The sequence below is a fragment of the Gorilla gorilla genome, chromosome 4 (assembly GCF_029281585.2).
Source record: "Gorilla gorilla gorilla isolate KB3781 chromosome 4, NHGRI_mGorGor1-v2.1_pri, whole genome shotgun sequence".
In the NCBI taxonomy this organism is placed as follows: Eukaryota; Metazoa; Chordata; class Mammalia; order Primates; family Hominidae; genus Gorilla; species Gorilla gorilla.
This window is the reverse complement of record NC_073228.2, coordinates 100,548,046-100,562,597: the sequence shown is the minus strand read 5'-3', so window position 1 is coordinate 100,562,597 and position 14,552 is coordinate 100,548,046. Positions and strand designations below refer to the sequence as shown.

Here is a 14,552-nt window from a genome sequence, read left to right as displayed (position 1 = left end):
ATTACATTACCTACATCTCTTCTAATTAGAAGCAATGCTTAATTCGGTGTTTAATTCCATACCCTTATTTTCTGTAAACATATCTTTGATTAGCAACTCAATGCAGTGTTTAAAAATTTAATTATCGTGGATGTCATTGAGCACAAATTAACAAAGGAAGGCTGTCAGGAATGAGTTGCACTGTTGTTAGCAGCTCCTTTTCATTTATGAAATACAAGCACACGAATGAACAATAACTCTGTTAGAAAAATACACCGGGGCCTGTCATGGGGTGGGGTGAGTGGAGAGGGATAGCATTAGGAGATATACCTAATGTAAATGACGAGTTAACGGGTGCATCACACCAACATGGCACATGTGTACATATGTAACAAAACTGCACGTTGTGCACATGTACCCTAGAACTTAAAGTATAATAATAATAAAAAAAGAAAAATAGGTTTTTCTAATTGCATGACAATGAAGCTCCTTAATATTTTGCAGAGACTAGATAAAGGAAAATTTTAAAACAAAATAACCTGCAACTACATATAAAATAAATGCTCTACTACAGAAACATAGGACACACATGCTATATGTGATAATCATGATTATCAGCACCTTGCCTTAAGCCTCCTCAGTACGCTTCCTCCTTTCTGCCTCCACACATGCACCTGCACACACTGATGATCCAAACGGAAAACTGGTGTGTTGCCCATTGACTGCCTTGATAAGAGGCTTTTACCTAAAACTCCTTTTAAAAGACTGGAAGGAAGCAAGCATTTCAATAAAATGTCCTATTCTATTTACAAGTGTACCAGGTGATTATGAGGTAAGCATTCTGGGACTCACTGAGGATCCCTAAACTGGTGTCCTTCCAAGGCCTCTGTCAGTCACTCTCCAGGGTAAAGTGGTATGTTTGTCGGGAGCTCAGCTCAGGTGAGCTGAGCTGTCAGGTGTGGAGTAGCCTATTAATTCAACAAGCCAAAAATGAAAGCATTGAGCCTTTAGTCACTTACTGCTATGACATAAGCAAGAGTCTGAAACCGGAGAAAACACTTACTCGCCCTGTTCCTGGCATACTGGTTGAGTGGCTCAGCACAGACTTGAGGGTCATCTCACTGCTGAGGGAGCCCCGAACAAAAGGCTCTGGCAATTTTATGGACTCTGAGGTGTGAGGCAGGGAGGGACCAAGAGAGTACGGGAGTGGAGAAGCACCAGGCACTGAGTCTGAGTGAGGAAAGTGTCTAGATGTTTCCCCTCCTCTCTCCACGAGGAGGCCTGACCGAGGGACCTAGGAAGGAAAGCTCTCACCAGCTAGGATTGTCAATATGGAAAGAACATGAGGGGCCAGGGGGCCTGCGGCCTTCATGGAAACTCCTCTCAGAGGCTGCGAGCCACAAACTGCGCACTGTGTCTGCATGGGGAGGGCAGCTTCCCCATGTGTCGTGCCAGGTAAGACCTTTGAAATCGCCTATGGTCAGGCCTGAAAAATTACACACGGTTTTTAACTAGGAGCCGGACTCTTCAGTGTTTAGGAATGTCCACTGCCTCTTTCTTGTCACAGGGGATTACTGAGCCAGTACATGATGGGCTCAGGGGAGAAGGCAGCAAAGTGAGCCAGACTCCCCTGATGATTGTTCTCCAACCGAGTGCTGAGACAGGAAACCTGAGGAGTAAAAACTGGGGCATCTACTTATTACATAATGCTTGATTGGCTTCAGGGAACAATACAGGTCTCAAAGTCAAGGAAGTTTGAGAATCTGACTGATGACTAGGAGCAATATGTTTTAAAATTATATTTGGGGCTAGTTAGCACTTAGGCATGTTCAGTCTCTGAACCAACCATATCTGCTGAGCATATACCCTGTGCCCAGCATTCTTCTGGGTGCTACACATCAGAGAACAAGATAGATAAAGATCTCACCACTTCTCATGGTTAAATTAGAACCAGGGAGAGAGACATTAACAAAACACAATACAAATGAGTTTCCCGCATGTTAGAAGCCTATAAGTGCAATGGAAGGAGAACATGCACATATAGCAGAATAAGAGAGCTCGGGACCATGCGGGAGAGTGGAAATTTTAAATAGGTTGATCAAGGAAGGCCTCATCATAGTATAATAGATCCAACAATCCCTTATATCTCTGATTTATCTTTATAGTGTTGCTAAATTAATCTTGCTAAGACTTATGATTTTACTATTTCCTTACTCAAAAATTCTCACTGATTCCCACTGCCCAAAAGATAAAGTATAAGCTCCCTTTCTGGCATGCCAGGTTCTCATCGCTCTGGCCCAGTACTCCTCACTGCCTCTCCCCTGCCCCAGCAAACCAGGCTGTCATCTGGCCACACCTGTACTGTCCCACTTTGGTGCTTTTGCTCCAGTGGCCTTCTTCTCTATCTCCACTTCTTAACACTGTACCCCCTGTCAAAGTCCAGCTCAAATATTTCTCCCCCACAAAGTTTTCCTAGATCTTTCTATTCCATGGAAATTCTTTCTACTCTAAACTCCCACAATGCATTAAGCTATGAATATAACACTCACCAGATAGAGTTATAAAAAGCCTTAATTCTTTTTACTGGATTGTAAACTTCTAAAAGACAAGAAACACATCCTTGAATATCCCCACGGTATTAGCATAGTGCCTTGCAAGAGTGAGCTCAAATAGCTAAGAGTTTCTTGACGCTTTTGATAGATAAAGAAAAAGGCAATACATGTTTACAGCAGGTAGCCAGTCTGTGTCTTTAACATCTCACTCTTCCTAAGAAGGAAGTCAAGGCCTCGTCTGTGGGTTCATAATGCTGAAAGTGCTAAGGCTTTTAATGGACAGCATGAGACTGGAGGGCATAAAGAAAGTGTTACCATTTAAAATGTTTGCTCAGTTAAATGGAAGTAATTAGAAATTAAGGACAAAGTTTTATACTTCTATATTGCTGAGGACTGAATTTTACTCATAGTAAAAGCTTATATGCTCTGGAGAGAAGTCATAACTTATATGTTACAGGGAGAAGTTTTCAGCTCTGTATTCTGAATTCTGAATGAAAAGATATATGAACAGTAATAGACACTAGAATAATATAACTACAATAGCAAAAGGCACTTCATAATCCCTGAATGGAGATGCTTATTGTTAGCACTTGCTTTTGCAAGGAAACTTCATTTTTCTCTGAAAGACACTTTGGGTCACTTCCCCTCCAGCCCAAATCTCACCTGGCGAGATATGCAGCACCTGGTTGTCTGGACCTCTGAGTATGACCCGCTGGCCAATAACCCTGGATGGAAAAAGAATGGAGCAGGCTTGATGGTGAATAGTCGATTTGGATTTGGCTTGCTAAATGCCAAAGCTCTGGTGGATTTAGCTGACCCCAGGACCTGGAGGAGTGTGCCTGAGAAGAAAGAGTGTGTTGTAAAGGACAATGACTTTGAGCCCAGGTAAGTATCTCCTGGAATTTTAAACACATGTGTGCCCATGGCATAATTTCATTGCTATGTTTGCCATTCTGCCTGATTTTTTTTGTATCTACCCTTCTGAAGTAGATGGAGGTGGAATTTTCTAGTGTTCTCTGTGGGTATCCATGGGGACTAACTGAGAGACCAAAGCTCTAGAAACCATGTTAACCATTTGCATGTTCCTCTTGTAGTCCACCTACCACATAGCACCCAGTCTAAGATGCACCATTGTTTTATTGTCAATTAAACTGTGATCAACCACCCATCAGTTTTAAGATTCATTCTAAATTCAGTGTTTAACTATTTTTTTAAAATGCATCTTAGGGTTGATGAAATGCAGTACTTGCCAACCAGTTTTACCCAAAATCTGCTTGCAAAATAGCCTTGCTTCATGCCACAGTGCTGTGTGATTCATGGCTTTTCTTCCATGAGGGATTCTTTATCATACACTTACATAGACTCCCTCTAGCACACCACATCTTGTCACGGAAGAAATTTCTACTAGGAGTGTTTTGTAATTTCTATCAAAGCAATCAAAATAATACTGAAGACCTGCTCACACAAAATATCCAAGGATGGGAGGCTTGGGGCATGCCTTCAGAAGGCCTTCTAGATAAAATCATTTTTTTCTTAAGAGGGGCTTTTTGATGGGTCTACAATAAATCTGCCTGAATTTGACTCCACAGCAAATAGCATTGTATTTAAGTATTAGTGTCCCTTACCATTTTCTTATGCATTAAAATTCATGTATACATAATTCTGAATTAGGTTCTACACATCACAGGGAGTGACAAAAAGCTTAGTTGAGTATCTAGTCAAGATTGATGCGTGCAGATATGCATAAAATGCAAGGAAGTTTGGATATACTTTATTCAATGCTGATTCTTTAATGTATTTAGAGCCCTGAAAGCTAATGGAGAAGTTATCATTGAAATTCCAACAAGAGCTTGTGAAGGACAAGAAAATGCTATCAAGTCCCTGGAGCATGTACAATTTGAAGCAACAATTGAATATTCCCGAAGAGGAGACCTTCATGTCACACTTACTTCTGCTGCTGGTAAATTAAAAGAAAAAAGTTCTAAGCCATTTATATTTTTACGTGTAAGTTGAATGATTCAAATAACTGATTGCTTTTGTTTATTCATAGAACAAAGTCTCCTAATAGATATTTTCAGGTCTTAAAAAACATGCTTATTTTTTCCTTTTTCTTGGTGTTAGATCTCCCTCTGCCCTGCCCATTTCCACTGATCCTTTGATAAGCAGAGAATGAGGCCCCTTCAAATAATGCTAATTATTACACTTTTTTGAAGTCATGCATTTTCAAACTGTTTACTTTTCCATTTTACTGACCTATCACTTTTCTCTTAGATAATAAATTAGTGAAAGTTACTCTGATAATTAACCAAACTCACAGATATATCCAAAACATACAAGGAGTCCATTGAAAACTGGGAATTCAGATCGATTAGAGGAGATTGAGAAGATTAACAAATTTATCATAGTAACATGAATAAGGCCATTTTATATGATGTATGAACATTTGCTTTTTCCTGCGAGGGCACTAATTCAGATAAGATAGTGGATGGGAAAGAGCTTGTGAACCATAAGCCATAATCTAACCAGGAGGAGCAGTCCCAATGCTCCTTTATGTTTTAGCAGGACTCAACTGACTAAATTTGGTTTCTGTGGGTGATATGTGAGGAAAGATGAGCTATCTCTATGATCTTCCTCCTGAATATTAATTCTTAGAGGTTTGGAATAGGCTCTGTTAATTTTGAAGTTATGCTTTCTAGATGTATTGGAATTAACCTGAAATATTGGTGGAATGCTTTTTTAATTGATAGACCAGCAGTTATTTAACCCTTCCACATAGAACTATTATCAATTGATCTAGAAAGGGCTGGGACTTAAAAATTTACAGGTAACCTGTCTTTTAATATAAGAGATTGTTAAATTAATATATCTTTAAGAAATTAATACATTAATTAAATAATTATGATTATTAATGATTGTGTAATAAATTAAATAATAATTTTTATGTCTAAATCATTATGGAGCCAGGCACCTACTAAATTTTCAAGATTTCCTCTCACACTTCAGAAATGATAGTTTCATTAAAATATTTTTAGATTTTTGACTCTCCAATTTGTAAATGTAGTTCGCTGAGCTTTCCTTATTTAAATAAACCTTAGTCAACATTTTCATTCATTCATTCATTATTTTTTCCACAATATTTATTGAGGCAAATAATATTATTCATTATTATATATGCCAGGCAATGTGCTAAGCACTATAGATAAAAACATCATATTTTTTCCTTGTGAGTGTCTCTATCCTGGTCTTATACTAGAAGAGAAAATTAGGAGAACTCATCTTTTTCACCTTTTATTTTCAGTTATCAGATGCTAGAGTGTATCCTGCTATCACAGCTATTAGGACATTCATTAACTTGTATTTGTTTCATAGGAACTAGCACTGTGCTCTTGGCTGAAAGAGAACGGGATACATCTCCTAATGGCTTTAAGAACTGGGACTTCATGTCTGTTCACACATGGGGAGAGAACCCTATAGGTACCTGGACTTTGAGAATTACAGACATGGTAAGTGTGAATGAGAGGATGAAAAAACACAAGCTTACTTTTAAACATTTTGAAGCACTTTTAAGGTTGATTTCATCATTAATTAGGGCCCTAAAGAATTGTACCCCTTCTTAGTAGAAGTAAGGGAAAAGTAGAGTGTTTCAAGCCCTGACCACTTGGTTACGTAGATAATATTCAAAAAGAAAGATTAGGCTTCAGCCATACTATAAGAGGTGAAAAAACACTTATATAAACAATGTGACAGACTGTGGGACAAATCCAGGTGTTCCCATGTCTGCATGCAGCCAGCCATCTGACCTATTCAGCCAACAAAATCAATCATATTCACAAAGATACTTAAATGCTCAGACCAACTTTGGTGTGACATTCTGCCAGAGTCACATCTTAAAGGCAAGCTTACGATTATTCCGCAGTAGCTATTTAGATGTAGCTTAATGTTTGGAGAGATATCTTATTTAATATGACTTTTTTAAACAGTTTTAGTCATGAAACAAACCGAAAGCATTTCTCATTTCTTTTTCATTCTGTTTACTAACATTCTTTGACATCCTTCTGTAATTTTAACACACAGTCACAAAAATGAAAGGACAGAGCAAAAGTTAGAAAAAAGCCAAATATAGCTTAATTATTTATTTTTGCATCATTTCTCCAACATTCTCTGTAGGTGAGAACATAAATGAATAATGTTTTGGCTCTGAGTTCTTCTGAGACAAAAGTGTAATAAATATCAGCAGTGTAGAATTATACGCCTAAGTAACTTTTTATTTATTTATTTTTTTTGAGACGGAGTCTTGCTCTGTCACCTAGGCTGGAGTTGCAGTGGCACAGTCTCGGCTCACTGCAACCTCTGCCTCCTGGGTTCAAGCGATTCTCCTGCCTCAGCCTCCTGACTAGCTGGAAATACAGGTACCCACCACCAAGCCTGGCTAATTTTTGTATTTTTAGTAGAAACGGGGTTTCACCATGTTGGTCAGGCTGGTCTCGAGCTCCTCACCTCAGGTGATTTACCCACCTCGGCCTCCCAAATCGGTGGGATTACAGGTGTAAGCCACCACACCCGGCCTAGATAACTTTTTGAAAATAAATCATTTAAAGTTCTTGGAGATGTCAATTAAATTAATACAAATTCTATAGTCGTTTGTTACATTTTTTTCTCTGAGGATAGCTTTCTCCTAAAGACTGCTAAAATTGTGATTTAGAAATGGAAGTTGTAAAATGTCCTGCTCTCATAGAGCAAAAAAAGAATGTTCTTAGCATATGGGCCTGTTCTTGAACTTGGCCTCTATTCTTCAACTCAATTTCACCATCAGGAAACTAAGAAAATCTATTTGCCAAGGTGGGATTTATTTCATGTCAAGTCTGCAAAATCTGACCTTACACTTCTAAATTTTTAAAGATATTTTAGATTTTAACACATTATTTATAATTGTTGAGCCTTGAAAATTATGACTATTCCCCCAAATATGCAACTTTTTGTAACTGAATTTATGGACTTCTTTTATTTATTTAATTTATTTTTTGTCATTGAACTTTATAGACCTCTTTTATTTAGTTTTTATTATACTTTAAGTTCTGGAGTACATGTACAGAATGTGCAGGTTTGTTACATAGGTATACACATGCCATGGTGGTTTGCTGCACCCATCAACCCATCATCTACATTAGATATTTCTCCTAATGCTATCCCTCCCCTTGCCCCCTACTCCCTGACAGGCCCCGGTGTGTGATGTTCCCCTCCCTGTGCCCATATGTTCCCATTGTTCAACTCCCACTTATGAGTGAGAACATGCGGTGTTTGGTTTTCTGTTCCTGTGTTGGTTTGCTGAGAATGATGGTTTCCAGCTTTATCCATGTCCCTGCAGAGGACATGAACTCACTCTTTTTTATGGCTGCATAGTATTCCACAGTGCATATGTGCCACACAATTTTTAAGGGCTTATTAATGCTAGAGGTTGTTTATAATACTCCATAGAGGCTCACTTTTTTCCCAGTGGAATGTTTCTATAAGTTGATAATTGGGAAATATATTTATAGAAGGTACAGTCAGCTTTTCAAGAACACATCCAATATGGAAAAGAAGACTTACATAGAGATTGCTGATTTTTAAATTAAATGTTTGATTATGAAGCAATCAGTTTCTAAACTGTTGAACCTACAAATTGTCAATTTTTATAGCAAGAGTGGATCCAATGGTTTCTTTCACATGAAATGCACAGAATCTTAAAATGAGATTTTAACAATGAAATCCTTTTTAGCTATTTTGAATGAATTTGTTTTATATTATCTAAAACACATACTAAATATAGGTATGCTTATTTGTTAGTCTGGAAGAATTCAAAATGAAGGAAGAATTGTGAACTGGAAGCTGATTTTGCACGGGACCTCTTCTCAGCCAGAGCATATGAAGCAGCCTCGTGTGTACACATCCTACAACACTGTTCAGAATGACAGAAGAGGGGTGGAGAAGATGGTGGATCCAGGGGAGGTCTGTGTGGCTCTGTTCTTGGCATGCTCTCTTTTGAACTGGGGTAGACAATGTAGTCAGTGAAGCTGTACCCAACTTCTAAGCAGGAAATAAGTCAAACATGGATGGGAAGGATAAGAAGTGATAGTGGTAAACTATTTTTTTCCATAGGATAAAACTGTATTTTTTTCATTCAATATTTTATCCAGAACTTAGAAATCACAATTAATGAATTCAAAAGTATTAAATTTCCTAACATGAATTTTCTCCACTTATGACAGATAACAAATGGAAAAAAAAGTTGTCTTTATGCCCAATCACATATATCTAACATTTGTACTGTGCTTTGTTTTTAAGCATTTTCCACATTGTCTCATTAACATATAATCCCTATAACCTAGGAAGGATAGACATTCGTGTATCCATTTTGCAGAAAGAAAAACAAGGCTCAAATGGCCAAATCATGTAGGCTTCTTTTTATTAATTCATTAACTGACACTTCTTGGCAACACCAAGGGGAGCGATAGATCACACTTTTTCTCAAAAAATTTCAGAGGATAGCTAAAATAAGTCGTTCACATTCCTGGGTTTCAGCCTGCTATGGCTCCTGGCTTCCTTCTATCAGATGATGAGAAAAGCCCACATTTTCTTTATCTCTGTATCCCAGCATCTAGCACAGTGCCTCAGGTGTAATAGGTAGGTTTTCAGAATTTTCAGAACGCCCTGCTCTGAATAGGTCCAGCTCTGAGCTGGGTGTTTTGGAAGATACAGAGGCAAAGTACATATTCAAGAAACTTATACATGAACTGTGAAGGCCTCAGCTTGAATTCTAGTTCCATTTATATTCTTCAAAGCAGCTTCCCTCCAGGACCTGAGTCCTGAGTACTTTTCTTCACAGTCTGGGAAGCAGGTTAACCTTGTGAGTGTTGGAATATTGAAACACTTCCACAGCAGTTGGCCATGGGTAGCTTCTCTGAGCTCTCCAGCTCCCTCCTCCCCAGCCTAGCACCTCAGTCTCTCCCCTGACCACTTCTTACAACTCAGTGGCTAAAAGGGTAGTTCTGAAAGCCAGTGCCTTCAGGAAGGCACCCCCATGCTACCGCAACCAGTGGGTGCCTTCTATATGACTTGTCAGATATTTTGATATCCTCTGCTTCCCAAAATGGATCCCATGACAGCAGGCTGACAAGTAAAGAAAACCACCATGTACTGAGTACTTACCTATACAGTCTCATCTAGTCTTCAAAACCACCACAAATGGTGGTACTCTTATTCCACCTGACAGGTGAAGTTGAGGGAGATTAAAAAGGTTGCTAAAGGTACCCCAGAGGGTAGGCAAATGAGGGTTGAAGCCCAAGTCCATGTGGCTCCCAGTCTTGAACTCTCTCCCCTCCCCTCATTGCCTCTCAAGCGGCAGGCAGCGTTCCTGTGGTAGGGTTGCACCTAGCTTGCCTGGCCATAAATAATGAACTTTCTTCCCTTTGTGGATGGCATTCTATGTTTTAGGAGCAGCCCACACAAGAGAACCCTAAGGAGAATACCCTGGTGTCCAAAAGCCCCAGCAGCAGCAGCGTAGGGGGCCGCAGGGATGAGTTGGAGGAGGGAGCCCCTTCCGAGGCCATGCTGCGACTCCTGCAAAGTGCTTTCAGTAAAAACGCACCGCCAAAGCAATCACCAAAGAAGTCCCCAAGTGCAAAGCTCAACATCCCTTATGAAAACTTCTACGAAGCGCTGGAAAAGCTGAACAAACCTTCCCAGCTTAAAGACTCTGAAGACAGTCTGTATAATGACTATGTTGATGTTTTTTATAACACTAAACCTTACAAGCACAGAGACGACCGGCTGCTTCAAGCTCTGGTGGACATTCTGAATGAGGAAAATTAAAATAAGTGTGTGGTCCCATGTTGGAAATATTCATGCTTCTTCCTTACCCTGCGATTTTGCCTGTGTCTAAAGTGGTTGTTTTGTCATGAATTCTTATGCTTATAATATCCTTTGTGGTACCTTTTCTTTTTCTCCCTAAACTGTACATGTGAAGGGGATGAGCTCAAGCAGGAAGTTCAACTTCCAGAATTGATCATAGGTATTTCAAAACACATCTTTCCTGTCTGCACAAGTGAAGTGTTTTGTTCTTTCTGGAGTCACAGTTGACAAAAAGCTCTTACACTACATTAGAACACTGCATTAGAGCCCATTTCAATTCTCAAAAGAAAAGGCAAAATCTGGGATATCAATTAATTTGAAAACATAATCTGCAAAGAATGAGAAGGAGTCAGAAACTGTTTCTGTAGCTTGTTCCCTGTCTTGTCCATGTGGTTCTTCAAATTTTGATGCCAAGAAAGTATTTAGTAGGCCTAATGAAGGAGTTCACTGTAAGACTCATTCCCTAGATCTTTCTATTCCAAAGTGCCACTCATTCCTGTAGTCAAAATCTGGTCATGTTGGTCAAAAGCTGGATTATTTAGATCTAGAAACAGATCTTGAAATCTGAATGCTCTGGTTTGAGCAATTTTCGAACATTCTTTGCCTGGTGCACCGTGTCTGTGGTGCCAGAGGCGTCCGTGGATCCAGAGGTGGTTATGACTCGTGCTGCATGCCTGGTCTTTCCTCTGTTTCTCCTTCTTCTGAAAGTTTTCTATACCTGTCTCCTTTCTCAGCCACAAAATAAATGTTGGGAGAAATGATATATACCACTTTCCCAGAAAAAAAAAAAACTTACACTTGGGACTTGGCAAATTCCTAGTCACAATTTTTTTCAGCAGTAACAGGAGACCACTCATCACATGGAGACCTAATGTAATAATAGAAAAATACTCATAATAGGGAGAAACCATGAGAAGTTTTGTTTTTGTTTTTTTTTCCAACTGTGTTCATTAGAACAGAGTGTTCTAGGTCTTTGAAACTGAATGTTTATTCCTTGATACTTAAAGATCTTCTCCAATCCTATCACTGATAGTGTCCAAATTCTCACCAAATTGCTCCTAAGCTTCAAATCAGAAGCAGAAACTGGCAGGCCATGGACCTTAATTGTCCCTCAGGTAGATTTTGTTTGGTATGCAGAATGTTTTTAAAATATGAGTGGTTATTGAAAATATGATGTTTCACATAAAACCTCATTCTCGGACCCATCTTTGCTCATGGCAACAGTTAGCTGGAGCTGAGTAGCAGCTGCCTGATTAGATGAGCTCTCAGTCCCCATGGCACCCTGCTCCATGTTACCTAGAGCAGGCACTTGATTCCTTGCTGGGCAGTATCCAATAGGCATTTGATTTTGCCCACTCCTACACTAAGCGAATGTGTACAAAGTGTAAATGCATTAGGAAAAAACAAACTACCCGCATCTTCTGTTAGGCAGGATCTGTACAATAATAATTATGAGTTTGCTTATGTAATCTCGCCTCACCTGGATGCTCACTAATACTAATTCATTTATTACTAACCTTCTAGCTTCCTTCTCTCAATATGCTTACAAAGTCTCCAGTCACCTACAATGCTGGCTTTCTCCCACTGAGTTTGCTGTTTGCAATTCTTCCATGAAATTTGAACTTCATAAGGCAATTCATGGCATTGAACTGGTTCATGAAAAGAACACTAGAGTCTGTCATTTGCTTTGGCTTGAAGTATGGTTGGTAACACAAATTTTCACCTGCTCTTCTACCATTTGAATTTGTGTAGAACGAGGGTGTTTGCAGAGCAATGCCCATAATGCTTAGAGAATGTTCTCCTAAAAGACTTGCAGAATCACTCTGTCCTTGGAAGTTTCATATATTGTTTGATATAAAGTGTTAGATAGAATTTCCAATATTGGAGCATATCAAAAAGTATTAAAACTAAAAAGGACCAGAGAATTCTTAGATTGGCCCAGAAAGGCCAATAAAGAGTTAGAATGAAAACTCATTACTTTTCCATTCCCAATCTAGTGCTAGATGTATAAATCTTTCTTTTGATTCTTCCTAACAAAATATTTTCTGGGTTAAAACCCCAGCCAACTCATTGGGTTGTAGCCAAAGGTTCACTCTCAAGAAGCTTTAATATTTAAATAAAATCATATTGAATGTTTCCAACCTGGAGTATAATATTCAGATATAAAACAGTTTTGTCAGTCTTTCTTAGTGCCTGTGTGGATTTTTGTGAAAATGTCAAAGAGGAAACTTATATACTATTTCCCTTGAAATTTTAAACTATATTTTCTTTACAGGTATTTATAATATACCAATGCTTTTATCAAACAGAATTTTAAAGAGCATAATAAATTATATTAAAGAACCAAAAGTTTTCCTGAGAATAAGAAAGTTTCACCCAATAAAATATTTTTGAAAGGCATGTTCCTCTGTCAATGAAAAAAAGTACATGTAGGTGTTGTGATATTAAAAGTGACATTTGTCTAATAGCCTAATACAACATGTAGCTGAGTTTAACATGTGTGGTCTTGGTATTCTTAAGGGAACTTCCACATTATACATTTGATGTATTGACCAGAATATGTAAAATATGCTTATAAATCAGAAAAATAAATTGTTTCTAAGTCAAAAGAAAAAAAGCTCATGTTTCCACCACAAACAAGATCTCCCTCTTTTATTGTGTTTCCCAAATGGACTACACAAAAGAAAAGCTGACAGTTTACATTAAGGAGTTAATTCCTTTTTAGGAAATTGGGCTTTCTTGGAGTCAATTTAAGAATCTACCTGAACGAGGTATGTTTTATTTTCCTCTCTAGCCCATCCTTCACTTTCTTGACAACATGCAAAGCTGTATGACTGAGCCTTAACTGAAATGTTGAGAAATGAACAAACTATCTAAACTAAACTAAACAGACTTACTACATGTAAGAGAAATGATTCCCAACATTTCACCAAATAGGACTTAGTTTACAGGCTAGAGTAAAGCAGCTAAGTGTGAAATCCTTCCCAGAGGTTCTCTCATTAGAACCCTCAAAGTTCCAACATTTTTTTTTTTTGCTAGAGTCTCACTCTTTTGCCCAGACTGCAGTGCAGTGGCATGATCATGGCTCACTGCAGCCTCCACATCCCAGGCTCAAATGATCTTCCCACCTCAGCCTCCCTCGTAGCTGGGACTACAGGTGTGCACCGCCACACCCAGCTAATTTTTGTGTTTTTTGTAGGGACAGGTTTTGTCATGTTGCCCAGGCTGGTCTCAAACTTTTGGGCTCAGGTGATCCACCTGCCTCAGCCTCCCAAAGTGCTGGGATTACAGGCATCAGCTACTGTGCCAGGCCCCAATTCCCAACTTTGATTTCTGAACTTCAGGCCCACTTCTCTCTCTTGCTTCAAACTTCCATTCCTGGAATTTCGACCCACCATCTCAGAATCTGACCTTTCTCCCCTTGGGAACTGGTTTTTCCCCAGAATCCATTCATTTCTCCTAAGTCATAATCATTCAGTAAAACTAGAATGATCTTTCAGAAATTCCAGAAGGACTTCTTTCCATCAGGATTAGTTGAAGATATATCTCTATTTTCATTTCATTGATTAATCGATTAATTGATTGATTGTACATATTTAAGGTGTACAATGTGATATTGTGATATATAAATACATAGTGAAAAGATGATTACAGTCAAGCAAATTAACATATCCATTCTCTCAGTTACCTTTTTTCTTTTGTGGTAAAAGCACCTAAATGCTAAGAAAACTCTTTAAGCAAATTTCCAGTATGTAATACATTTTTATTAACTATAGTCCTCATGCTGTACATCACATCTCTAGACTTTTATCCTACATAACTACAACATTATCCTATTTGACCTATATTTCCCCATTTCCCCCCACCTCTCCCACCCCACTGCAACCACCATTCTACTCTATGTTTCCATCTATTTGACTTTTTAAAAATTCCACATATAAGTGACATTATGCAGCATTTTTCTTTCTGTGTCTGGCTTATTTCTCTTAGCATAATATACTCTAGGTTCATTCATTTATTGCAAGTGGCAAGAGCTCCTTTTAAAGGCTGAATTTCATATGTGTGTGTATATATATACATATATATATATATATATATATATATATATATATACAGAAATAGTTTGTGTGT

At 38.5% G+C, this 14,552-nt stretch overlaps 1 protein-coding gene across 2 annotated transcripts in view; it reads left to right on the top strand.

Moving 5' to 3' along the window:
• Window positions 1–13,038, top strand: part of PCSK1 (proprotein convertase subtilisin/kexin type 1) — a 42,625-nt gene extending 29,587 nt beyond the window's left edge. For both annotated transcript variants that reach the window (XM_004042287.4, XM_055387210.2), the window contains exons 10-14: window positions 3,183–3,416; window positions 4,334–4,491; window positions 5,901–6,034; window positions 8,358–8,519; window positions 10,005–13,038. In XM_004042287.4, the coding sequence (XP_004042335.3) occupies window positions 3,183–3,416; window positions 4,334–4,491; window positions 5,901–6,034; window positions 8,358–8,519; window positions 10,005–10,382 (1,066 nt within the window). In that variant the 3' untranslated portion in view covers window positions 10,383–13,038. The remainder of the gene's footprint in view (window positions 1–3,182; window positions 3,417–4,333; window positions 4,492–5,900; window positions 6,035–8,357; window positions 8,520–10,004) is intronic.
• The last annotated feature ends 1,514 nt before the right edge of the window (window positions 13,039–14,552 follow it).